Raw genomic sequence first — 26753 nt, 5'->3', positions numbered from 1 at the left:
GACGTCCGAGGACCATTACCTGAGCTGGATGTTTGGTCCTGAAACTTCCCTCGAACTGAGGTCTTGATTTCAGATCTTGAGAACAGTGTCCACTTCTCAATTTTTACGCAGAGTATATCGCATGCCCTCTGCCGTTTTGCTTGTTCCTCAGTCCACTTTGATCGCACAAAAACAAAAAAAACATTAAATTGTAGCTTTTTGTCATTCTTTTGAATAGTGCCAAAATTGTCAAACTTTTAGAACTGAGGCCAGACGGCCTCGAAGAGGATTCTAATTTTTGAGTTCTCACCCTGTATACACGGGCAGCAATTTATAGCCTTTGTAAGAGGGTAATCAGAAAAAGATTAATGAGTTGAATATAGACTGTATATTTACGTAGTTACTGAATACGTGAGAACATGGATCAATATGTCTAACAACAAACATTGCTTTACATAAGCCTTTATTCTATTGTATTATACAGTAATGAAATGAGAGGCCTTTCTATTGATTTGTGTTAGGTGAGTATTCATGTGTTATATAATGAATATTTTCTATACCTAGCTACATAAATACATAAAAGTAAGGAGTAAGGGAGAGTGGACGAAACCTTATTTATGAATACATGCGTACATACATATATTGCTGTAGCTTGAATGATAGGCCTTGGGAAATGTATTGATTTCCCTTCAATGTTCATATTATTATGAGAGTCCAGACACACTATGTAGATTGGAAAGAGAGTGGAGCTAATAGATTCTTTGCAGAAATATTTGAATCTATCTCTCAGTCTTCCACTCGTATGTCGATCAATCAAAAATTTGTCGTTTGCTAAATAAAATTTATAAAAGAACTCTTCCTTGTTTTGTTCTTTGTACATACACACATAATTTATGTCGCGTACAAGTTAGAACCTAAAAATGAAAAGAAGAATTTATAGTAGGACTTGTGATCAGGATAATGCAAAAAGTGAATATTCTATGGAGCGTCAATATTTTAATTATACAATTTCTTACTATTTTGACAAAAATTACAAATCAAGTGCGTCTGCAAGGCTGTAGCCTTTCCCCCAAATTAAGGATTTTTAGCTTTTTAATAAATAAAAATTTGGTCCGGATGAAATTTTTTTTGGGAAAATTAAGAGTGAAATTTTATATTTGAAATTTTTTTCCAAAAAAAATAATTTTTTGTTAATTGCTTTGGATTTTTGAATTTTTTTTCCCAACAATGTAATATTTACAAAAAAAAAAAAATTCTAAGACATTTAATATTTGAAATGTTTTGTGAAATGGATTGGATTTTTGAATTATTTTTCCGAAAAATTTATTTAAAAAAATTTAATTTTTGTAATTTTTTGCGAACAACAATGGATTTTTGAAATTTTTGGTTAATAAGATGGATTTTTGGAAAAAAAAAAATCAAAAAAATTGACTTTTTTGTGAAAGTTGCAGATTTTGGAAACAAAAAAAATCCTGTGGACGCATCTGCTAATTGATACGTTTATATTCGTTGGCATATTATAAAGTTCAAATGTCAAACTTTTATATTACTCGTTAATACAAAATGAACAAGTAATTTTAATAGATCAAATTGAAATGAGAGCATCAATTCATACTTTTAATTATTAAAATGGTTAGTGTATAATTATTAATACGGGATTTTAAGACGAAAAAATTGCAACATGTACAATGCGGTAGTACAATTTGTACGAAATCGAAACTTGTAGACAACATAAATATATCTTTACTTATGCATAACTTTAAGGATTTCGAATCCATCTTAGGCAGACATATTTATTGTAAATAGCAAAAATGTTGTACATACAACATGAGAAATCTTTTTCTTTTCTTTATTAAATTATTAATTTTACAAATTTACTATGATATTAAATTTTATTCTTTGATGTTTTTTACGTATAAATATGTGTTATAAAAAGAAAATGACAAAAAAAAGGGCTTAACTCTCTTATATAAGCAGGTGTCTTACATTTATGGATAAGTATTTGTGTTGTGACTCGGTCCGAACCCGTTCTTTTTTTCATTTTGGTCTTAATTGATTTTGTCTTAACTAATGTTTATCATGTTAACATTGACCTGAAACTTAAACTACGAAATATTAAATTCATTTTCGTCGTAACGAGACTGATTTTTCTCTCTAGACCAATTTCACTGCACAAGCAATCCAGTCTGGTCCGATCTTACAAAAGTTATAACTGTTTCAGAGTCTAGGATTTTCAGACTGAAACCAATTAATTTTGTGGCACCCATCTAAATAAAAGTTTTCTGTTGTACAGGACTGATCTTATCTAGCGTTACACCTTTTATTATTTTCAATTTTTCAAGATAAAAATTTCAAAAAGAGGCTTTGTGAGGGTATTTATGTAACAAAATCATTTGAAAATAGTGCTCGGCACAATTTTTATTCAATATATGATTCCTCACCTCTAATAGTTACCCCAATATGAGGCCTAAATCCCTTGCTGGCATTGGCTATGTAGTCAGACTCGAGTTTGGTCAACTCCTTCTTGATGGAAGCCTCTAGAGACTGGGCACTCCTGTGAGGAGTATAAAACATCCTGTCCTCCAGATGCGCCAAGATGGAGTAGTCTAAGGGGTTTGCGTCTAGAAAGGAGGGAGGCCACATGATGAGGTCCCAAAAAGTATGGGGAAGACTTGGGTCTTAGCGCGTGATGATAAGGAACTTTTTCTTGAGTGGAAACAAAGTTGTCTCCAAACTTTTCTCTGACCTAAGGTAGCACTTTCTTTCCCAAAAGTTCGATCTAAGCATCTGAATTGAGCCATTCTCTCGTCTCCACAAAACTAAGAGGACAGACTTCGCCTGTGATGGTCACAACACTCAATATTATGGTCACGATGAATAAGTCCCTGGCAAGATAAATAGTGGTATGGCTCTATTTGAGCTCCTTGGATATGACCACGTGGGGACATACCGCCTGAGAGAAGCTTCACAATTTAACTCCATTTTTGCTCCATTTTACTCGTTCTCGTTTGTTTTTGTTTGAGTAGAAACTTAGCATAATGAATCTTGAGTCACAAAACCTATCTTTAAGGGAGTTTGAAAACAATCGACGAATAAATTTCTGATTAATGAAATTTTAAATTACGTATACCACAAATTAAGATCAACCCTCTAGTTTGGTTCAACAAAACTTAGAATGGTCTCAGACGAATCTAAGACTTATAGATCACCACAACTCAGCACTGGTAAGTACAGTAGTTGAAAAGAAATTCAAGTTCGGTCCATACAAAAAATAAACCGGCCTTGTCCGGTTCCACAATATAAAAATGAGGTTATTAAACATGAAATCACCTTTTTGGTTCAGATTGCTCAAGAAAAAATACCTTAAGACCGAACTGGGATAAATGAATGTGTCTTGGACCGAGTCCCAACTCTAGTACATACATATACCTACATAAGAAGTGGTACAAGAAAGGAATACTCAACATATATCGTCGTTTTAAACCAGTTTCTGTATATTTATATATATTTATCTACACTCACTATATGATTAATATTTTCCATCCGTCTAGTTTGTAATCATTAAATCCAGGTTAATGTTTATATGGACTCTCTATATATATAATATACATATTTAAAAGAGTCTCTCTTTATAACAATATACACATATGTAAAATATAAAATAAGACTTTTTCTGCATCCAGAAAAAAGAAGATTTAAAAAAAAAGTATCGTTTCTTAAAAGTGATTCAAAGAGAAAATGCTTTACATACCTACTTTGAATACTATACTTCAATGCGATTAGTGTTGTCAGGATACCAATATTTTGATACTTGCTCCACTATCAAAATTAGTATAGATATTTCAACACTTATATACTTTCGTTCTGGGATGTTACCCCCAGGCAGTTTCGCCCTCGGAAGTTCTGCCCTGCAGAAGTTTCATCCTCATACGTATATCCTAATTAAAAGTCATTTGTAATACATTTTTGCATTCAGTATTGTAAAATGAGTGCATTTAATTCAATTTTAATATATTTTAAAATAGAACATATAAAAAGGTTCGAATACATTGGAATAAGAAACAACAATTATTTCTTATTAATTACTCAAATGCCATAATTTCATAATTAACTACAAAGGACTTCAAGTTTAACTAAAGGAAGACCTTAAATTATATGTGGTAGATACATTTATGTCATAATTTATGTATGAGTGCAAAACTTCCCCGGGCAAAACTGTACAGGGCGTAACTTCCGGTCACGATAATTTTGTATCTTACTTTTTTACATAGATATTTCAGATTTTTGTCTTTCTTAATTGAAATTCATTTTCTATTTATGCTAATTTATATGTTGCTGCCTTCATTAAACGGGATATTTGTTATATAAAACACAGGGTGTTTAAAGATGTCCGGGGAAAAGATAACTATTACCTAAAAATTGGGGTAAAATTAAATACAATCTGTAAGAAACAGCTTCAACTAAAAGTACTCTAAGGAAAGATCTGATTTTAACAGTTGGAATAATAATGAAACAAAAAAATTAAAGGTATCTAAATTATGTTTACTCATTCATCAAACCTCGATACAAAAATAATAACAATTAATATGAATTGGACTTTTGCTGAAGAGATTAAAAATGTAATGACGTAAGACAAAAGCTGAACATGGCGGAATAAACTATTTTAAACATAATAGGACTAAAAGTGATTGATTTTTCCGCATGTATATACTCTTTGCCTCTTTCCTTACAGTCTCTTTATGCTGACAACCTACCCCGTCAACCGTTATTATTCATTCATCGCAATTATGCAAAATGGTTAAGAGTCACTTTTCTACAATTTTCCTTTGATCAATATTTTGTAACGCATAATTAGCTGTCGATTTCTAAGAAAAAAATTATCGTAGTCACCACCATGAGTACACAGTACGAGAAGAGGATTGAGATAGCAGCGCTCCTCTGCGCAGATATGTTCCAGAAGGCCGTCGGGGAGCATATTGGGACCTTGAGGAAGACGATTTACATTGTCTCCAGGCATAGAATACATTGTAAATCGTCTTCTTCGAGGAACAATTCCACACGGAGGAGTGCTGATTCCTCAATCCCCATGACAACAACGTTTTTCTTAGCAATCAACACCTAATTATGTATTCTACAACATTGCTCATAAGAAAATGTAGAAAAATCACTCTTAACCTCTCAAAATTTGTCTAATAGATTTGGGTTAATAATAAAGGTTGGCCTGGGATCTGGTAAATTCACATAGAATTACAAACTTTGAGACTTGGTTGAGATTAATATTCTCTGATTGAAGAAATGTGGTATCTTGAAGGGTTTAACGAGCATTTTCAAGTTTGTAATGTATGTACAATATAGAATACTATGTATTTTAGTTTCTTCAACTCATGGATTAATAATGATAATAATTAATCATTATGAACCATCAATAGGAGTTCATGTCTTTGATACTCGGCAAAAATACATTTTTTTCTGGAATAAAAAAAGTTATACAAACGATTAAGCAATAACTGTTCGATTCAGGAAACTTTGAACAGACAATTGCGCCACTCAGGTATACATACATAGGAAGAAATGGGGGAAAACCCTTATTTTGTAAATATATGATAATTTTTAAGTAAAAAATATCTCTATTAAAATTAATACTAAATTGAATATACACTTTATTAACATAATTAATATGATATCAAAAATTTGTATTTAAGATTACGGAAATATTTTAATTTTCTTTGGAGGCTTTTAGGTTTTTCTCTCTTTTTTCTTTGTTTTGTTGTTGCCCTTATTTGGGGCTCCCAACTAACGTGGGCTAACTTACCCTTAAGTAATTATATTATCTCAATAAATATCAACAAAATTGTTCAATTCAACTCTTAAATCATTCAAGCAAAATTTAATAATTTGGGATTGATCAAAACTCATCACCAGTGATGAAAATCCTATGTACATGGTAGTCAACATGGTAACCCGTTCAATTTGAGGAATTCTAAGATCAGCTGTGATAAGGGAGGAAGGGAAGAAGGAAATAAATAAAGACATTGGCACGAATTACTTCGATATCGATCTCCAATTCTACTTTGAGTCCAACAAGGACTTTAAATTATAACTTTGCAACAAATCCTCTGAGTAAGTCTCCGTCTTTTATGAGCAAACACGAATGTTCAATCAGGTTTTGAATATTATTTAATCTATTTAGAAATCAGGAATTAAACAATGATGACATTTAAACAATGATTTAAATCATATTTTTAGAGTTTAATTTCGATTTAGAGTAATACTTTGAAGTGAAATAACTATATATATATGAAAACTAAATGTAATAATTGATGAAACAAACTCCTGCATTCTAAAGATAAATTATTTTGTATCATCTAAAGTTAAGTTCCTACAAAATGTTCGATTTTAAACGATCCTTTTTAATTTAACTTTTAGTTTTCTAATAAAATATTTATGTACGATTGCTTGAAAATGTTTCGAAATTAAATATGATTAAGCTAATTATTTGATGAATTGTAAGAAATAATTAAACAGGAAAATCAATTCCAATTAACAAATGTTTCATATCGTATGTACTTTCTTTGTATTTATTACAGATTAAATCATCTAATTGACATATTTATATATAATTTCGAGACTTTTCATGAAGGCTATTGTACTGCTTATTTATTAAATATTGGCTTAGAAAATTAAAAGATTAACTGAAAAAATCAATCAAAATCGACCTCTCTTGACTTAAAATCTTTTGAAGTTGTTATGAATATATATATTTTTTTAAACAAGAAATTTTAAAACCAAATCTATTGTAGTTGATGGATTTAATGGTCATTTCTGTGTTTTACGGCCTAAATATCAATAAAAAAGGGGGATTTAGCCGCTGAGGATTCCAAGACATAAATTGTGTTGCATAGTGTAATAGGTGGTTATTCCACAAAAGTCAAGGCACATACTTGGCGCCATTCAAAAGAGCTGACAAAAAACTACAATTTTATGTTTGATTTGTTTTTGTGCGATCAAAAATGTACAGGAGAAATGATGACTTCTTGGTTGAATCAAGAGCTCATGGCGAGGGTACCTTCAGGACCAAACATCCAGATCAGTTCATGGACCACGGTGTCGTGGCGTCCGACGGCAGCAAGATGCCTACCTACTTCTTCAAGGCCAAAAAGAAAGTCCACACTGACGGTTACTACAATGTCCTCAATTACCATTTCTTGCCATGTCTAAGAGCACGTTCCCCATTGACAACTATGTATTTACCCAAGATGTCACCCCGGCACACACATCCATTCAAAATGGAGGGGACATAGTGAATAAAAAGTGTAGAAAATTGTTGAATAATCAACTTTTGGTTCCAAAGTGTTTTCCATAAAAATGGCACAAAATAAAAATATGTTGAAGTGAAAACGACTTTTAAAAGTTTCAAATTTTTGAGTCCTATCCCAGAATATGTGTCTTTGATGACTTTTCCTCACCCTATTAATGATGTGTATTTTTTTTCTTCGTAGTTGAAAAAACAAACAAAAAAGGTCAAATCTTTTCCAATATTTTTATTCTAATGGATTAAAAAATGACATCTGTTTTGTTTTTGTTTTTTTAAATATTCTATAAATAATGGACCTCACATGGAATCTTATTTTATTTCAATAAGTCAATATTGACTCTTCTCTCTAAATATACTGTTGTAGTCGTGTCAAGGCACAATTTATTAAACTTATTTTAAGGGTGTTACATGTGTATATTCGTCATAACTAAAATGCTAAAGCTATAATAATCAAATAATATGTACTAAAGCATACTATATATGCATTAGACTAGCTATAATTAAACAAAACTGATGTTTAGGCCACTGAGATATAATTATTGGCGTAATACAGACTATCTTTTGTAAATTGGACTTTTGGCTGAAAATGTTTAGCCATCTTCTACCATCCCAAATATGATGGTATGAGTAGTGTTGTATCAGGGTTTTTTTAGAACTGAAGACTACATTCCCGTCTAGTTCAGTATCGGTCCGGTCCAGTTCAGTGATGCATATCAGTCCTAGAAACTAATAAAGATCAATCATTGATAAAGTAACTTAACTTTTTTCTTTTTTTTTTAATCCGTTCTAGTACCGATAGTCCTACAACCCGATGGTCTTAAGAAACGGTCCCAAGGACTGAAAAGACCGGACTTACTAAACTGAATAATTAAGGACCAACACAACACCACCTATTTCAACAAAATTGTGCTATATATATTTTGTGTATTTCCTTTAATCGTAAAAAAAAAAAAATAACAGGCACCTTATTTTATAAAATAATTTAAGAGATATTAGAAATGTGCTCAATTATTTGGGGATTCCCTGTTATATCAATGATAAGGTTGCTCCTTTTTGTTCAACTGATATCACACCTCAACTTCACTTAAATATTCCTATCCTATGTTTTATAAAAGAGGAAAACTGCAAATCATTGAGCACATCTTAAATGATTCAAAACAAGGTATACTATAGTACTTTTTCATCTAATTAGATTATTAAATCATAACATGAAAACGGATCAGTCTACCTATCCTTCTATGTAGTAGGATGTGAAGGTCATTTTTTTTCTTTCAAGAATACATCATTCGATGGGATGGAAGAAAGAGAAGTACTTATTGTGTAAAGAATAAGTTGCTTGTTATTTCACACACAATCATACGTGCATACAAATATGGACTTGCTACATCTGGGTTTTTAATTAAAGGCTTTAATCTCCCCGGTAACACCCTTCACAAATCTACTCTTAAAGCTATATATGTATAATTACATAGTATCCTGCCTCCAAACTACAGGACCTCAATGAATCATCATGAAGGAGATTGACTTTCTACTGGGTGATTTTTAATTATTAAAAGTATCATTAATTTTCCAATTCCAGTTTGGAGAAAATTGTTGTTTTTTTTATTAATCTATTTGGAAAAAGATATAAACAGATGTTCACTTTATAAGTTGTAACTAATTGATGTTGGTAGATAAGAAACACTACAAAAGGTTATGATGAGGCAGTTGATTTGACATTTTCTGAATATTATTGATTATACAGGGTTGTTATAAAATTCCGTCCCATCAGAATTGGCTCATGCATTTTCTGGAACATGAATTATATAAAAAATTGTATTAAAATAGATATATCCCTATAAAATATACGCATTCAAAATGTTTGGAATTTACTCCGTATGGCTTCCTTTTGCAGAGATATTAGTCTTAAGCCTGTTAAAAGCCCTATTAGAGATATGCTTTATTGTGATATATCATCCAATGTAGCCTCTGCAGCTATAATAAGGTGACTCCTGCTTACTCTTGGAACGACAGTAACGGAACTCTTGGGAAAGCAGTCTTCTTTGGCAAGGTCAAGGGATTTGCAATCATGACAATAAGGTGGTTCACAGTTGATCAATTCCACGACCACCGAATGACTGCAGAAACAAAAGAAGTGGTCTAAGGGATTTACCATCCCAAATATTAGGCCCAAACAATGGTCCTCGGCGTTGTGGCCTCTGATGGAGAGAAGATGCCTCCGTTATTTTTCAAGGCTGGATAGAAAATCGGCCAAGAAGGCTACTATAAGTTGCTTAGGTATATCATCTTGCCATGGCTGAAGACCAACTATCCGGAGGTTAACTAAGTGTGGACTCAAGACGGCGCCTGCTCTCACTGGTCCACCAAGTGCAAAAGTTCTGCGCATATAACATGGCTTCGATTCTGGTTCAATGAGATATGGCCCCCCTTCTTCACCAGATTTGAACCCACCGGACTTTTCTATATGGGGTACTTTAGAGAGGGAAACAACAGGATCTCATACCCAAATGTGGACTTACTGAAGTCCTCCATAATGGCTGCATGGGCTGCTTGTCAGAGAAGTTTGTCATTAACTCCAGCATAGCCTTTAGGCGACATGTAAAGGCTGTGATGGATAATGAAGGTGGCCATATTGAGTGAAAAAAGTTTTGCAAAAACCTTGTCTACATGTATTATGAACATTGTTTTTTTTTGCCTATTATTGCAAATATAAAGTTATTGATATATTTCTAAATCCCTCTCTCGTGTTCACATTTTTTTGCCCTACCCTGTGTACTTAGGGGCTATGTGTAAATTATTTAGGCAGGTAGGGGAGGGGTTTTGAAATTGCGAGCATAACCTATGTATAACAAAGTACGCACATTTAGTGAATCAAATCCAAGAATAGGAGGGTTCCAATAACTTCCTTACATACTTTGGACATGCCCCCCAAAGAAGACATTTCATTTACACAAAATGACCATAAAAATAAATGATTTTTTTTTTTACTATTCGTCATTTTATAATAAAACTTTACTTAAAAAAAAAAGTCAAAATAATATTTTTTTTTCATTAAAAAAGACCCCTTAAAAATAGGTTTTTTTCTTTCAAAATAAAGGTAATTTGAAAAAAGAACAGAAAAGGCCCCTCAATTGAATTTTTAAAATAGAGAAAAACTATTTTTTTTTTATAATTAATCAAATAGAAGCGCCCTGCATCTTCACCCAGGCCTCGCTTACGATAAAACCGAACTTGTCTTTAACAATAATAAGTAAATTTAATACTTAATTTAAAATATTTTATCCAATTATTTGGTTGTAACTTGTATCATATCCTTGTATAACAATCTGTTAAATCTGAAATGGTACGCCACAGAAATATGAATTTAATTAAATTATGCAAAGAAAAAAAAAGTAAAATCAAGAAAATGTCCAATGATCTTTTTTGAATTTAGGAATATATTATGGGTAAAGATCATTAAAAGACAATACGTATCTAGATAAGGAAGCCAATGCATTTCTATACAAATAATAACATGTTGTTATTCAATTCTCGTTGTATGTACATTATTCATTAAGTTAACAAATGACCTTCTACCCCCCCCCCCTTTCTATACATAAAAGGACGCTGACTTTTTTAGTATTTGGAAAAAAAAAGCTAATAATCTTCTTTTTTTTTCAAAGTAATTTTGTAATAAAAGAAAGTTGAACTACCAAAAATCACTACATAAATAAATATCATGTTTGAAAAACTATTTTTTTTTTAAACAAACAAAAAATATTTGAATTCCTATTCCTCAAAGTGCAATACTTTTACTGATTTAAAGTTTCTTATAAGACTATTTAACGTAGTAGAGTAGGTATTTACTCAAGTGACAGAGATTGTTATTGCCTCTGTCAGTTATTGTATAAAATATGTACATTAAATTGAACGATGCATTGGATTCTGCAAGACAGTAGATATGAACATTATTACAATTTACTGTAGGATTAAAATCCCTGCAAGTAACTGAATTATAATTTTATGAAACATGGAGTTGATCTACCTTGAAAACATTGTTCTTTAATAATCGGCTTTAATATTGAGCGCTAAATAGGATTTATGTTCATTTTTGAGTGCTGGAGTACCTGAATGGGGAAAAAGTTGACGATTTGCCGAAAAAAATTTTGTTCTCCAAAGACTTATTTTACAATAGAACTTTCAGTAACATGAATAAATTACAAAAAAAGTGATTTTTATGGAATTATGAAAAGACAACTCAAAACCAGATTGTGATATGTTTACAAGGTCGTCTGTAGGATTATATTTGGGGGAGAAGGGGTCTTGGTTTTTGTAATCTTTTAGAAAAAAAATTTAAAAATTAATTTTTTTGCAAAAAAAATCGAATATTAAATTTTGTGTATAAAAACTCAAATAATCCCAGCTTTTCTCAAAAAATTCAATTTTTTCCACAATAAATTTCAATAATTCAATGCTGTTTACAAAATAATTAATTTTTTGGAAAAAAATTTCAAAGACTACAGTTTTTGGAGAAAAATTTCGAAAAAATTTACTGCTATTCACAGAAAATTATATTTTTTGGAAAAAAGCAAAAATTCCTTTAATTGGGGGGGGGGGAGCTACAGCCCCTCCAGCCCATCCCTTGCGGACACCCCTGGTTTAAATATTATATTTAGCTATCAATTTGTATTCAAAATGTCCTCCTTCACAAGCAATTATACCATAGACACACCAACGAACAGTTTGGTAGCCCTTGGCGAAGAAGGTAGTGTCCATAGTGTACCACACCTTCACGATGGTACATCAGATCGAATTTAAATTTGAATACCATAGATTTTTTTTCCCAAGGCACCACAAACTGCAAAGTTCAAAAGGTGATGTCAAGTTAGATTAGGCCCTCATGAAGACAGGCCAAAAGTCAGTCAAATTGTTGCTGCAGAAGTTTTCTTCGGCTGTTCTTGATGTTGTACACAGTCCCTACGTGGATGCTGAAGTTCTCTGAAGCCTCCTTGGAACTAACACCGGTATGGAGAGGATCACATACGCGTGACTTTTTTTTTTTTGTTACACCAACTTTTTAAACATAGAGACAGGAGATAAAAAAAACACTTCAGAATTTGTGTTTCAGCAGTCGTTTAGTTGCCTTCTTAAACCCTCTTAACTTAAAAATAACGGGGATAAAATCATAACTAAATGCTACTCCAAGTACCCATTTTGTAGGGTCCTAAGGCTATCTTGAATTACTCTATAATTAACCTAGCAAATTTCATGAATTCACGGAGTGAATTCTGAATATAAATGTTATTCATCTAGAGATGCTCCGATAAGTTATTCGGCCGATTACCGATTAATTTACTCATTTTCTAATAAATACTAAATACAGTGGTGGAAAACCCAGTAAATTGTAGTAATACTGATAACATTGTAAAATCTCACTGGCAGCTGACTGCCACAACCTGAACAGTCTCTCACTTTGTAATTTTCTAGCTGTTGGAAGAGGAGGGTAAATGTCACTTGTTCTATTCCTTTGAAAACATCTATGATTAATGTTGTTTTTCACTCTCTTATAAATTAACGCTTACTCATGTTTTTATATACCTATTTGAGTATTAATCACTAGAATTATAAGTAATTGAAAAAAAGGAGCTATTGGGATATCAATGATACTCAATCTAAAAGTTGATCTATAGCTATATTGTGTAGTAGAAGATAGGGGATTTTTTGATATTTGAAGGAAATAAAAAAATAAATGTATGTTGAATCGCTCTGTTGCTTAACCTACATTTGAATTCAAGAAAAATTATTCACAATATTTTTAATTATCTTAATACATAATAGGTGTTGAAGCAAAGTTCCTGGGCCAATACTAAGTAAACCGCAAAAACTATTACTCGGCATCATTTGCCGACTAATTAATTCACTAAGTGGTCCATTTGGCTGATTACTGATTTATTGGCGATCCGTAGTTTCATCGAAAAGACAACCATGGGATGTGTGTATCTAACTAAATTTAGATAAATCGTCGTTTTGTTAAAAAAAAATGCATGGAAAGCACTCAATGAATGAACGCTTGAACGGAAATGTTTTAGAAATATACAACTGAGTCAAAAAATTGTGAGCGTGTCCAAGCTTAATAATGAAGGTTTGAGGCCTTGAAAACCACACAGACTGAACAGGGTTGAAACTTGACCATTTTATAAATACTTAATACAATAACTCCGTCAATATTTAGTAGCAATATTCTTAATTAAAATGGTTAACTGTTAGTTCCTTGGACTACTTAATGGATAATCTAATTTACTAATGGAATAATGTTTCTTTATTGTAATTTGTCTTCTACTGTTTTTATTTTATAGAATAAAGTGACTAATTAATTAATGCCTCAGAGATGAAAGATAAAAGATGTATGCTATGTTTTCAAGGTTCATGTTTATATATATATATAGGTAAATCCATAAAAACCATAAAAATGTCCATACAGACTGTAAAGTACGTACAAATTGGAATCCTGTGTTTTTTCCATCCACAAACACGTTTTTCTAGATATTATGTATTATATTGTTTTAAAGAATTTCTTTGTTTCATTAATCATTATAAAAATACAACCAACATATTATTATGTATCTCTAGATAAAGTTTTGCAACAATTCTTTAACTCATATATATACAAAATAATGGATGATCCTAGCTATAAATGCTAAATAAATAAAAACACCCTTTTTTTAACATACATACAGCCACATTAAACTGAAAGAAAACCATGACGTTTTCTTGACAAACTCTAGTAAAAAAGGTTCATAGAACCAAATGTTAAGAGATGTGTAAAATATTAGTATTTATCACGTGAATAAATATTTTAAAAAATCATTTGTTAAATAAGGTTATACGAAATCCGATAATAAAGAAACTGCTATTTTTCTCATTTCGAATTCAATGCTCATTTGATTCATAAATTTATTATGTTACTGTGTTGGCACACATGTCTATTTTAGTTTATTTTTGACAGGTCGAAAGGTTGGACATCTTTCGTTGTGCTCTTCTATTTTCTACTATTGAAAAAAAGGAAAGAAAAATCAATTAAAGGATAAATTCTTTAAAAACTTTTTAAAGATTGTTTATTTTTAAAAATTTAGCTTTTTTGAATAAAATAACTATATTAAAAGAATAAACAATTATCCATAGTTTTTAAAGAATTTCCCCCTATATCGATTTTTTCTTTCCATTTTTTTTTCAATAATAGAAAATTGGTGAGCACCCTAAAACACGTTTGACTTTTTTATCCGACAAAAACAGACTAGCTCTGTAAAACTGACATTGTCAAAATACGTTTCGGACATGTGTTCCAACAAAATAATTAAAAAATTGAGAATTGAATTCAAAATTAGAAAATAACGGTTTCTTTGTTGTCAGAGTAGTGTGTAGAAGGTGTATTCAAAAAGTAAGATGACTTTTCAAATTTCGGGAGCAAGGAACATTTGATATCCTCAATTTTTTTATATTTGTACACTCACCAGGAACATATATATACTGTTTCAGCTATATAATATATTTACTTTATTTATGAGAGGCATAAAAGTTAGAAGTATTCTGCGTGCTTTTGATTCGAGTTTTGAAATATTTTTTAACCCCTTTTATAGATTTGATGTTGATTCAAATATGTGTTTATGGAATTTATAAGATTTTTGGAATATTAAAATTTGAGTTCAACCAATCAACGTTAACAACAGTAATAAGGTGCATAAGTGGCGGGCAGAAATATGGACAGCTGATTAACAAAATACATAAGAGTTGTTGATGTTATGAGGATACTCTTTTTCTGTTTTATACTGACATTAAAAATACAAATTAAATGAGTTAATATTTAGTGACTCTATATAAATCGGAATATGGTTATAACAAGCCCTACATCATGAAGAGTTTTATATACATAAAAAGTATTTTAAAAGTTGATCTTCTCAATTCTATTCGCACATACAAATTAATTATAGATATTTATAATAGGATTTAGATCTTTTACAAAGAACACAATTTTTAAATCCCTGCAAATTCCCATGATGATATAGTAAGTCATAAAAACAGCATAATTTTTAACTTCTTTAAAAATAATGGCTCTAAATATTAAGGTCCTGAAATATACACCAGCAATGTGAATATCTTTACAAATATTAAGAAATAGTTGAAACTTCAAGTGATCAATAATAGTACACATTAATGGCTCAGTTTATATCTAAAATAATCTATGAATTTAATGAGGATTTATTATTAATAAATCGTTATCTAAGAGGTTTATGTAAAACTCATGAGATAGAGTAAGTGCCAATACCAATGCACAGACGAATTTCTTTTCTAAACAGAGAAAACTTGACGTTTGATCTTAGTAAATACATAACTCATCTGAGAAGAAGCAAATTAAGAAATGGAGTCCACATTTTCCAACAAACAACAATACAATAATTTTACAAACATAGATATATTCTCAAAAATATTTTCTATGTCACCACGAGTAAACGTTTTTAAACCAATTATATCTATGTACCTGCTAAATGGACATATTTAATCTATTTTAAGTAAGGAGATTGTTTTTTTCACCAGGATTAAGTATGTACCTACAAGAGTTGGGTTGGGGTCTAGAAATACTAGACAAATATAAAAATAATCCACCCTTTAAAGAAGCTTGGTCCGAATCTGTCACATAGAAAATTCAATCTAGATTAATCTTGAAAAAAAAAAATCACTGTAGATTGGATCCACTTAATGATATAAATATTTACAGCCTACTCATAATAGGTGAAGAAAAATGTTCTGAGCCTTTTTTCGCTCTATTTTGACAATAAAATTAACATAGTTAAATGGTTCCAAACGGTTTTCTGGCTGATGCTCAGTTCCTGGGAAATTGAATAAGAGCTCAAATACTGGTCCAACTCGATGATTTCCATTATTTTATCAACATTTTTGACGTCCATATTACCACAACAGAATCTTTTGTAACCAACGCTTTGCTGTAGCATTTGATACTGTATTGGATCCATAAACAGCACAAATTTTTTGCCCACTTGCTCCTCCTTTTCGCCTTAGAGGAAGTAATAATCAAGAAAATATCGAATTTACTGTTCTTTTACTTCCATTTTGGAACGCTGTAACACCCATTTGGCATCACCAAACACAAATCTATATATGATTTTTTTTAAATTGTACGCTTAACATTTAATCCTAATTTAAGTTTTTTTTAATGCAATGTATTAATCGTGAGATATAAGTCACTAAAGACAAAAAACTTTCAGAACTTTTTACTTAACCGAATATAATATTCGGTTCTGAACTGAGAATGTTATGAAGGGGGATTGAGGTTTTGTATAAAACGGCATCTATGTAAAAAGAAGATGATGGTACAACGTAGCTCAATAAACAATGCAATCGGGGAAAAAAATTATCTTGAACTCAATGTGAGTAGGTTCGCACCTCGGTTTTTCCTAGAGAAGGAATAAAATATGTATATAGGCTTCAAAGAAGATTCCTAAGTTATTTCATATAATACTTGAAACTATGTTTCCAGTATTAAATGGTCAGATAGAGAAAATGAATTTATATTCTATTTACTTATGCTAAGTCAGTCCAACTCCATCTGACTAATTAAATGAACATTTAAAAAAAAAAAAAAAAAAAAAATGTTCTACTATCTTTTGTATTTTTTTAAATCATAATAATTTATGTTATAAAAGAACTTGATTAAATGTTGCAATGGGTGTTTCCAAATTTGTGACCATTGATTCCATGGCATCATATGAAAATCAAAGTCTTAAAACAATTTCACATCTGCAAAACTCGTATAATGTAGATGGAAATAAATTTGATCTATCAGGGGCGTCTGTAGGGCGTGGGCTGTAGGCTGTAGACCCCCACCCACCCCCTCCAATTAAGATTTTTGTTTTTTTACTAGAAAATTTAATATTTGAAATTTTAAATAACAACTTAACATTTGAAATTTAATTTAAATTTTAAATTTTTTGTGAATAAGTGTAAATTTTCGAAAAAAAAATTCTTAAACTTAATACTTGAAGTTTAATATATCAAAAAAAAAAATTTTTCAATTTTTTTGTAAAAAAAATTTTTTATGGAATTTATTTTTTACAAAATTCAAAAACCAAGCCCCTCGCAAAAAAAAATATAATCTTGCTGACGCCCCTTTCTATACATAGAGTGAGGACCAAAAAAATGATTCCAATATTTGAAAAGGATTAAATTACGGTCCACGGTCTCAATCGATATATCTGTCCAAAACAGTTAAAAAAAACACCCTAGATCGAACCGAATCGGTCCCGAACTGAGTTTCAACACTAGTAGTTACACACCTACCTTCTCATGTGAAAGAATTAAATGTATGACATCAGTTTCATCTGCACATATAGTGAGTTCATAGACTGGAACATGGAGACGACATCAGTTCATATATATATATATTACTACCTATATGTTGAATGATTAAAAATATGTTTGTGACTCATCGTTATTATTTGATAAACACACATACATTTTTATATATACGCCCTACATTAATCAGTTAAATAGCATTTGTGTGAATCTGTTTTTCTTTTTTTTTGTTAGGTTTTTTTTTCTTGTTTTTTTTTGCAACATTTGAACCTAAGGAAGAAGCACAATAATTAACAGTTTGAAAAATCACATAATTTTTTTATGTTACATATATACTATACCAGGACCCATTCATATTTTCATTTCTTGTAAATAGACCGTGCAGGTGCTCATTCGTTAATTGATTTCCAATCATTCGTTCATTTATTTATTACGAAACGCTAACCTTGTGATCTATTGTTGTCCTTTTTTATGTTCCTTTAATTCAGCGTTTCTCGAACTGGGCGGTAATGCAAAAAGGGGCGATTGGAGGCGGTAGATCAAAAAAGTTGTGATTACATAAAACAAACAAATTGATCTACAAAATTAAAAAAATGTGATTACACGGTAGCAGCAATGAGTATGTCGAATATTTTCTGGTCAATAGGATATAAGGACGTAATATCTAGATCGTATTATTGCACTTCATTATTGATGCCTTTATATTTTACTCTATACTTAGTTTACTATTACTCTCAAATTCAAGCAGACTACTTAGAATAAATACTTATACTTTAGTTAAAAACATGGGATTACAAAAAAGTAAGATCTATAAACTAAAACGCAAATTTTGTACACTAAAACATCAAGAGAGTACTTAAAGGACGTCCAGTAATTATGAAACTGTATTAAGATATTTTTTGCATCATTAATATCGTATTTCTTTAACTATTTAAACCCTAAGTCCCTAAGAGACATGAAGCCTATTTGTCTGTTACTTCGAGAAAAGTTCAAGGGTGGAAGAACTATTGGAAATGGTTTTAATCAGTTTACAACTATCAACTACCAGTTTGCGTGCTTTCTACAACATTTCTTTGCTGATTGATAGATCTGTTAAGGCTTAAACAATTGGGCAATAACAAAGATTATGCACACAGTTATACATAAGTCACCAGGCCAAATTATGAAGTTTATAACTCTGACTAATAACTCAGAGCTGGAAAGAATAGATTTAACGGCTGAAAACATTAAAGATAAATTATGCAGCATCTTTGCGGTCACATGAGTCCATTTTACTAGGAAATGAATATGTGCTTCTCGCTTATGTTTTTTTTTTAAGATAAAAGTTGGTTCAAGAAATGTTATTTGTAAGAAATCTTATAATAAATACTAAAGGAAAGTCGGAATTGGATATCATTTTTTTCTTTTTTTTTTCAAGAGAAAAACAACCCAATTGTTAATATTCTTGCAGTGTAATACATGGTGTACCATCCATGATAGGACGTCATGTTTGCTTCATAAGTTTCTTGAAAAGCCGTACCTGGTGTACTTGCAGTGCTTTGTACAATCCACAGACAGCATCTAGTAGCATAAAAATCTTAGAGGCGACTTCACAAATCAATTAAGATTGGTATCACAACAGTAAATAGGATCCAAGCGCATTCCCTCAATTCCAGAGTGTTTCGATAGCTTGGCATTGATAATCATGAAGAGTTTTAACGTTTATTACTACACACAAAAGTTACATGGCTACCAAAGGGAAACTTCCAGAAACTTAATTATTATTTTTTCGAATCCAAATCTGGGCTTTGCGATGATCCAAGAAACATCAAGGATGACATTGCTAATTGTCCGATATATTCACAAAATTCATTGAAATTAATTTACAAGCAAATTATACCAATCATTTCTAAGTTAGATATATTATCTCCACCTCAAATTAACAAGCTTAGAATTACCAAACACGAGGATCTACGTCTTCTTTCTAGTAAGTTTAAACCTGATATGGAGGAACTAATATTACTATCCCTACACCAAATACATCCATCCCATTATTTTCTTTTTGGAAGAAAAACTTATATGTATTTATGGTGGGGGGTGCCAGACTGAATTTTTTTTGGAAACCCCTGCTTTCATTGATCAAATGGAGTTGCGCTAATTAGCGTATAAGTAAACATTATAGTATTGCATTTACTCCATCTCACCTAGGAATCTTCCTTGATCATATTGTATTATAAATTATTCTCTAGGAACGACCGGGAGCACATTGAGTTCAAGAAAATAATTTATCCGAGTGCATTCTCCATTGAGCTACATCGTTCCATCTTGTCCAAATTTATTTAGTAACAAAAAACTTTTTCCTCGTGTGATGTCCATTTTAAAGTACCAAAAATGATGTTACTGAATCATTTGACGTACGTATTTTTTTCATCTTTGAGCAGAATTGATCTATGGTAAATTCAAGGAGATGGCATGGTTCGTATACGCTACACTCAGTGCCCAAGCATGCAGCAAAATTTGATCACGTGATCACCGTTTCGTTTATTTAATTTATTCTTGATGTAAAATACATCCTAGAAGAACAATCAAAAAGGAGCGGATAAATGAATGGTTGATTCAGTAATTCCCCAAACTTTTCAATACTGTGCAGCCCTATACATTTTTTTTGTGATGGAGCGAGCATAATATTGTTCCGAATATTTGTGACTATCATTTTTGTATTTCAAACTTTTTTATGAGCTACTTATAATTACAAGAGGGATTCATCGATAATAATGAAATCCAATGTAGAATGGACATGTTAAAAAAAAGAATCCGAAAATCAACATGGTAACACTGACAATTTGAAGAATGTTTTAGAGGAGAGAAATAATAATGCTCATGACGTTTCATTGGATCAGGTACAATCAGATGTGACATAGAGGAAGGAGAAAAGGATATAAATTAGGACATTTGCTTGAATTACGCCGATGTCGATCCCCATTCTTCTCTGACTCCAAAAAGGACTTACAATTATAACTTAGCAACAAACCCTAAGGGTATTTTATGAGTACAAACAAATTTTCCATCAAGCTTGGAAATAGTTTAATCTATTTAGGAAAAGATGTTCACTACTCGGGAATTAAATAATAATGACAACTGCTAAGGAAAAGAAAATGTATTCTTCAGATTACCAATTCCAATCAAACAGGGCAGCTAAAAAATACTCTGGATTTTCACCACTGTTTATCGATTCCCATCATAACCTAACGGAGCTCTAAACAGTAGCCCATCTGGAAATTACTGAGGTAAATGAACGCCATTAAAATATTTTTCCCTTTCATTTCAATTTCTTTCTGTTCAGGCGTTCACAAATGAACCTTAAGCATTAATGAAAATCCCACTCAATATCCAAGCCTCATATATGCATATAAAGATGTATCAGAAAGTTACAAACCTAGGATCAAAGCCCAAGGATTACGATAAATAGAAAAGAGAGACTTTCAGATAATAATATTAATTCATCAGGCGTAAAGCATTGTCATATCATCCTTTGATTATTATAAATTCTATCATCATACAAAAGTAGATATTTTATGTATGCATCGTAGGGTATTTGAATATACATATATTGTATGTATGTAGATTGTACACGGATTATAATTATACCATTTGAGAGTCATAAATCAAGAGAATTCATCATCTATGTGACGCGATCTGTTTGATTTTTGACTCAAAGTACATAGAAGATAATTAAACTTTTTGAGATATAGCCTAGGATAAGTGTATCATTGTCTACAAATTAATTTCCAAATGTGACATAATTCTTCGAGACGATAGCCCAAGAGAGACAAAACACATATTTATCTAACAAAAATGACATAAAAATTTACACAATCTTTTGTTGTCAGTTGTTTGATGGGTTGAATTCGAACTAGTTCTTGTTAAGTTGTGAGATATTTCCAACAATTAATTAGTTGTATAGTTGGGAGGAATTGCCTAACTAGAAGAACTTGCAGTATACAATAAAAGTAACGCGGTCAAATGAATTGTACTCACAAAAAAAGACATTTCTATGTATTTTTGCAATAGTCTCAAGTTTGATACCTGAACAGTTAACACTAATCGTTTCTATAGCATGGAAATAGTTTATTTATGGAACATGAAAAGAAGATTTATAGTCCTCAGGGGTACCACAATCGGAGCCATGACCCCACTTTTTTAGAATTTACATATAAAATAAACTATAAAAGGAGATTTTTTGGTTTGTGATTTATGACTTCTCAGTACCCAACTGACAAGTTGTATTTAGATTTTAAAACCAAGCCTGAGAAGGTGAAGAAACGTCATCAAATGGGACATAAGTGTTGTTTACTAATATGAGTTTGAAAACAAAACGGCAAAGTGTGGCAAAATAATGCAACTCCCAGAATAATAATATTATTTAATAAAAAAATACAATTGTATGTTACTCAGAGGGCCCAGTTAAAAATATCATCAGCGTGCGCCATTTCTTAAACACAATTAGTTAACAACAATCTACAGAATGTCACATAACCTTGTTGTAGTGTTGGATAGGTCTTGAAAAAAGCTAAAAAGACGATAGTACTATAAGCCCAGTCATAATCAAATTTGTCAGTCCCAAGATTAATAGAATTACAAGTTTATACGTGAACGCTTTTCCGAAATTGATTTTTGATTTCCACCACACTTTGTAATAGTGACGTCATAGAGTATAACTGTTACCAAGAGTAGCTATATATCATCTTCTGTGACTATTACTGTTAGAGTACCGTTGTTATACTCTATGACGTCAAAATCTGTATGTCTTGACTAGCAGTCGGTACGATACATCGAATTGAAAATTTTAGCAAGGTGGATTATATGAAGGTCTAACCTTGTATTTTTATTAACTTTGGTTAGTCCCAACTCCTAGGACCGGTCATCATCGATTTTTTCTAAAGCACCTAAAATGACGTAGTTACTAACTATGTTCTTTCACCTGTTCAACATAACCACTTTCAAGAGAAAAGAAAGTTGAAGTTTAAAGTAGGAGGTCTGTGGCTAGAACCTATTACCATACGTTCTAGCTATCATTTATCATTTTCTTAGATTCTTCAATCCCAGCTATGATTGAAGAAAATAAAAAAAAATCTAGCACAGTATGACTGAAGGACCATTGAATTCCAACAAAGATCGGACTGATAAAAAAATAAGAATGACTAGGCAATTAATCCTAGGACCGATCCAACAAATGGATTTTTATTTGTTAAAACCTTATTGATTATTTGTTTTAATTCCCATAATTTCCGGACCTACGTATATTTTTAAACTTGTTTAACTATACCTTTGCTCATTCATAATTAGTGTCGAGTGTACTAATTACATATAATCTTTCATGGATCATGTTGAATGACTGTTGTCATCACTCTAGTCCTAATTATTATATTATTAACTATTAATTGATTGGGATTGACAGAACCTATATGATGCTTGAAAAATTTATAGAAAATTAATCATTATTATCATGGAATCCCCATTATAGCGAAATAAGCCTTATATCTTGCCTTTACTTCAATAATGTCATGACCAAAATTGAATTTCTAGTTAGGGTAGTATTGCTATGGGATATGTTTCATTTTCTTTTCTTTTCTGAGAAACATGGCTCATAATTTCTTATGAGTAACTTTTGATCTCTACATCTATTGAATAATATATGAGCTTGTTTTTCAAATTCTTCATATACTTTACTCATCTAATGTATTTTCTTGTTTACTAGCTAAATTCTAGGTAAAAATAAAAACGTCCATTTTTATTACTATTCGTTTATGCAATAACCGTTTTTTAACAGGATTCCATAGAATAATAATGATATGCCCAATAAAATAAATGAAAAATCCCTCTTGAATATTTAATAATATGATTGTGAAAAGCTCAATATTATACCCCCTCTTCTTTTCTCTGTGTGAAGGCATTGGAAGCAGTCTGACTTTCATTTCTTTCTTTATGTCTTATATCCACACATATTGTTATGTACATATGAATGTTTTTCGGTTGAAGTAGAAAGGCTCTATTATATATATAGGAGAAAGCCATATAATGGGGAATTACAGTAACAAAGAAGAGTTCCACAACTAGGTGGGCAACATTTTACAATTGTAAATATACGCAGAAGTCAACCACTACATCCAATTCAAGGATTCCATCAAATTTGTGGCGGAATACGAAGACGGAAGATCCCATGGTTTTAAATATTAGTATTTACTATTATTTACATACAAGTTATAACCTCTCCTTCCTTTGTTCCTTAAGGCGTAACGCGTACGTTCAGTCACTACAGGCTACATGCTACGCTTCGTATCTTTATAGAGTTGGAGGAGAGAAGCTTTTTAAAAAAAAAAGTGAACAAAAATTTCCTTGTCATTACTTTTATTGCGTCATAAGGAAATATGTGACGTCATCTCTCCAGAATCTACTGGAAAAGAGTGCTTTGTATATATTGTATACTCTTCCTTGGTTCACTCATTTTATATTTAATAACTCTGGGATCCTTGTTCCATTCTTCATTTGAAGCTTAGCTTAACGTGTGATCAAAATATGGAGTTTTCAGAGTTAGGTGCACATTGTGGCGAGAAAAGTTGCCGTCAATTGGATTTTTTACCCATGAAATGTGACGCCTGCTCCAAACTGTTTTGCTCTGATCATCTTTTCTACGAGTCTCATACCTGTCCTCAGTTATATACAAAGGACGTTCAAGTCCCCGTCTGTCCTCTATGCAACAATCCAGTACCTACTCCTCGAGGATCCTCTCCCGACTCTCAAGTGTTAGCTCATATGGAGTCTGATAGTTGTGGAGCCAAAAAGAAAAAAACGCATCCTGGTGCCTGTTCCGTCCGAAAGTGTAAAAACAAAGAGCCCATTCCATTCAGATGTGAGTCATGCCGCCAGACCGTGTGTCTTACCCACAGACATCCCCAGGATCACATATGTGGCTCAGCTAATAGTACTACTAATTCGGGGAGTAAAGCTCCACGCTCCCAAACCCAAGCGCAGATTGAACAGGATCACTTATTGGCACTAGCCCTTTCCAGGGAGGATAATGCACCACGCCAGACGACGTCATCCACCACTTCTAATCAGAAGTCGTGTTTAGTTTCATAGTTATGAATGATTCAATCGCACGGACACTCTATCTTAAATAAAGAAACATATGTTTGAGTGATATGGTGTATTCGTAAAACTATTTGATTTTAATTGTCGCTGATGTTCAACTTTTACTCAACATAAAGTTCTTCAAAAACACTTCAATTATTCTGCACTGAAAAGTATAATTTTAAAGATTTATTTGAAATATAATTTCATATTAAGCATACTACTTATATAGTTAAATCGATTTGATATTTTTATACATGTTTTAATTTTAAATGTTTTGTTATTCATAGAAATATATCCACGTTTTATAGTCAAAAGCACCCTAAAATGTAGGTCCCTACATATATATACGTGTACATAAATCACTAATATCCTAACAACTTTTGTGAAAATTTAAATGTTCTACGGGAAAACATAGTGTCTAAGACTGCTAAATATAAAATGTTATTTAAATAGAAACTGAGTCATAACTAAATTTGCATAAATAATATCTTATTTACACGAGTCTTGAATAATGCTAATATTAGACTATTCCGTTAGTTAAATTTCTTATTAAGTGAATTCACTGTCAATTTGTTTAAATATATATGCAGGACTTAACTACTCATCTTCCATTTCAAGGTCCTCAATATAATAAATAATCAAAAAAGACAGGCATGCCAAATAGTTATGTATTTGCATATTATTCTAAGAGTCATATGTATGGTTGAAGCTAATATAAATAATTTTGATTATGTGGTTAGAATGATTTTCAAAGCAAAATAACTGTATTTTTAGTAGCAACAACCATACAGAGTAAACTTTAAAATGTTTAATTTGGCAAAAAAAAATAACTTTTATACAATTTTGTATTTCAATAGTTACGTCAATTTAATTTGTGTAGAATGAATGGATGTAATAGCTTTTTGGGCGTTTAATGGCATAAGTTTACAGCGTACCTTTTGCTATTTAAAAATGGTTATTCAGCTAGTGTAACTAGCAGAGGTGGGAAAAAGTATAAGTCTTTGAATATTGTCGTCCAGTCCTTGAATATATTAACCAAGTCCAGTTCGAACAAGACGTAACCTCTTGTAATTAGATTGCTTCTTAATATCAACTTACTTTTATAAGAATAAGATTATTTATAATATATATATACTTGTTTTGACTTAAAAATATTAAAAAAAAACATTTACTTTGGCTTTATAAAAAAGAAAATTGCTTATTAAATGCCTCTTAGAAAAATTATGAGGGTTTTTTATCTAAATATATATTTAGACCAAGTAAAATACAAGTTTATTTCACTATTATCAATCTACATAGATTAATAATAATTAAATGACACCGAATGTGACTAACAATTAACGGTTACAATACTTCTTTTATCTACAAAATACAATATATATATAAAGTATGGCGATTTTAAAATGACCTCACTAATAACTAGTTTTATCAAAAATTTCAGTTCCAACTAATACGCTTTATTAATACTTTTTTAAGGATTCGGATATAAAATAAATACATTTAGTATTTAAAAGGAAAATTAGAGCCAAAGTAATAATAAATAAGAATTCTGTGAGATACACTGGACAGATTGAAGACTGAAGAGGAGGTATTACAAAGATCCTCTTTGCAATAACAGAACATGTATACCTCAGGGGTGTCTGCTGGACTTTTTAAAGAGTGGAGTGGGATGGGGTCTAGCTCAGATATTCTTTTATAAAATTGCAAATTTGGAGGGGAGGCGGGCCCATAAAATTGATTACAAAATAATTTTGGAGGGGACGCTAGCACATAAAATTCATTACAAAATAATTTGGGATGGTAAGGGTTGTATCCTGCACAAAAATGGCAATTAAGGTGCCCTCTATGCAAAAATTTTGAAGTTCTTCATAGGACCTCAAATTTTAAGTACTATGAGAAAGTCGATAAATTCAAATTACTCCGTCACTGGGAATAAATATAGACATTTTAAGTACGGAGAGGAAGTCGATAAATTCAAGTTACTCCGTCACTGGTAATA

General features: G+C 31.3%; 2 protein-coding genes across 3 annotated transcripts in view; both read left to right on the top strand.

The window, feature by feature from the left end:
- Positions 1 to 26753, top strand: part of LOC121113783 (uncharacterized) — a 116847-nt gene that overhangs the window by 39902 nt on the left and 50192 nt on the right. The window lies entirely within an intron of this gene.
- On the top strand, positions 16988 to 25255 carry LOC121113794 (AN1-type zinc finger protein 2A). The gene has a single exon (XM_071887018.1). The coding sequence runs from the start codon at positions 24197 to 24199 to the stop codon at positions 24758 to 24760; it is 564 nt and encodes a 187-aa protein (XP_071743119.1). The 5' UTR covers positions 16988 to 24196; the 3' UTR covers positions 24761 to 25255.

Source organism: Lepeophtheirus salmonis, chromosome 1 (assembly GCF_016086655.4).
Source record: "Lepeophtheirus salmonis chromosome 1, UVic_Lsal_1.4, whole genome shotgun sequence".
NCBI classification, from domain to species: domain Eukaryota; kingdom Metazoa; phylum Arthropoda; class Copepoda; order Siphonostomatoida; family Caligidae; genus Lepeophtheirus; species Lepeophtheirus salmonis.
This window is presented reverse-complemented; position numbering and strand designations above follow the sequence as displayed.

What these genes read in the sequence shown, in the direction of transcription:
- LOC121113794 (XM_071887018.1), top strand. Translation starts at nt 24,197, where the DNA reads ATGGAGTTTTCAGAGTTAGGTGCACATTGTGGCGAGAAAAGTTGCCGT.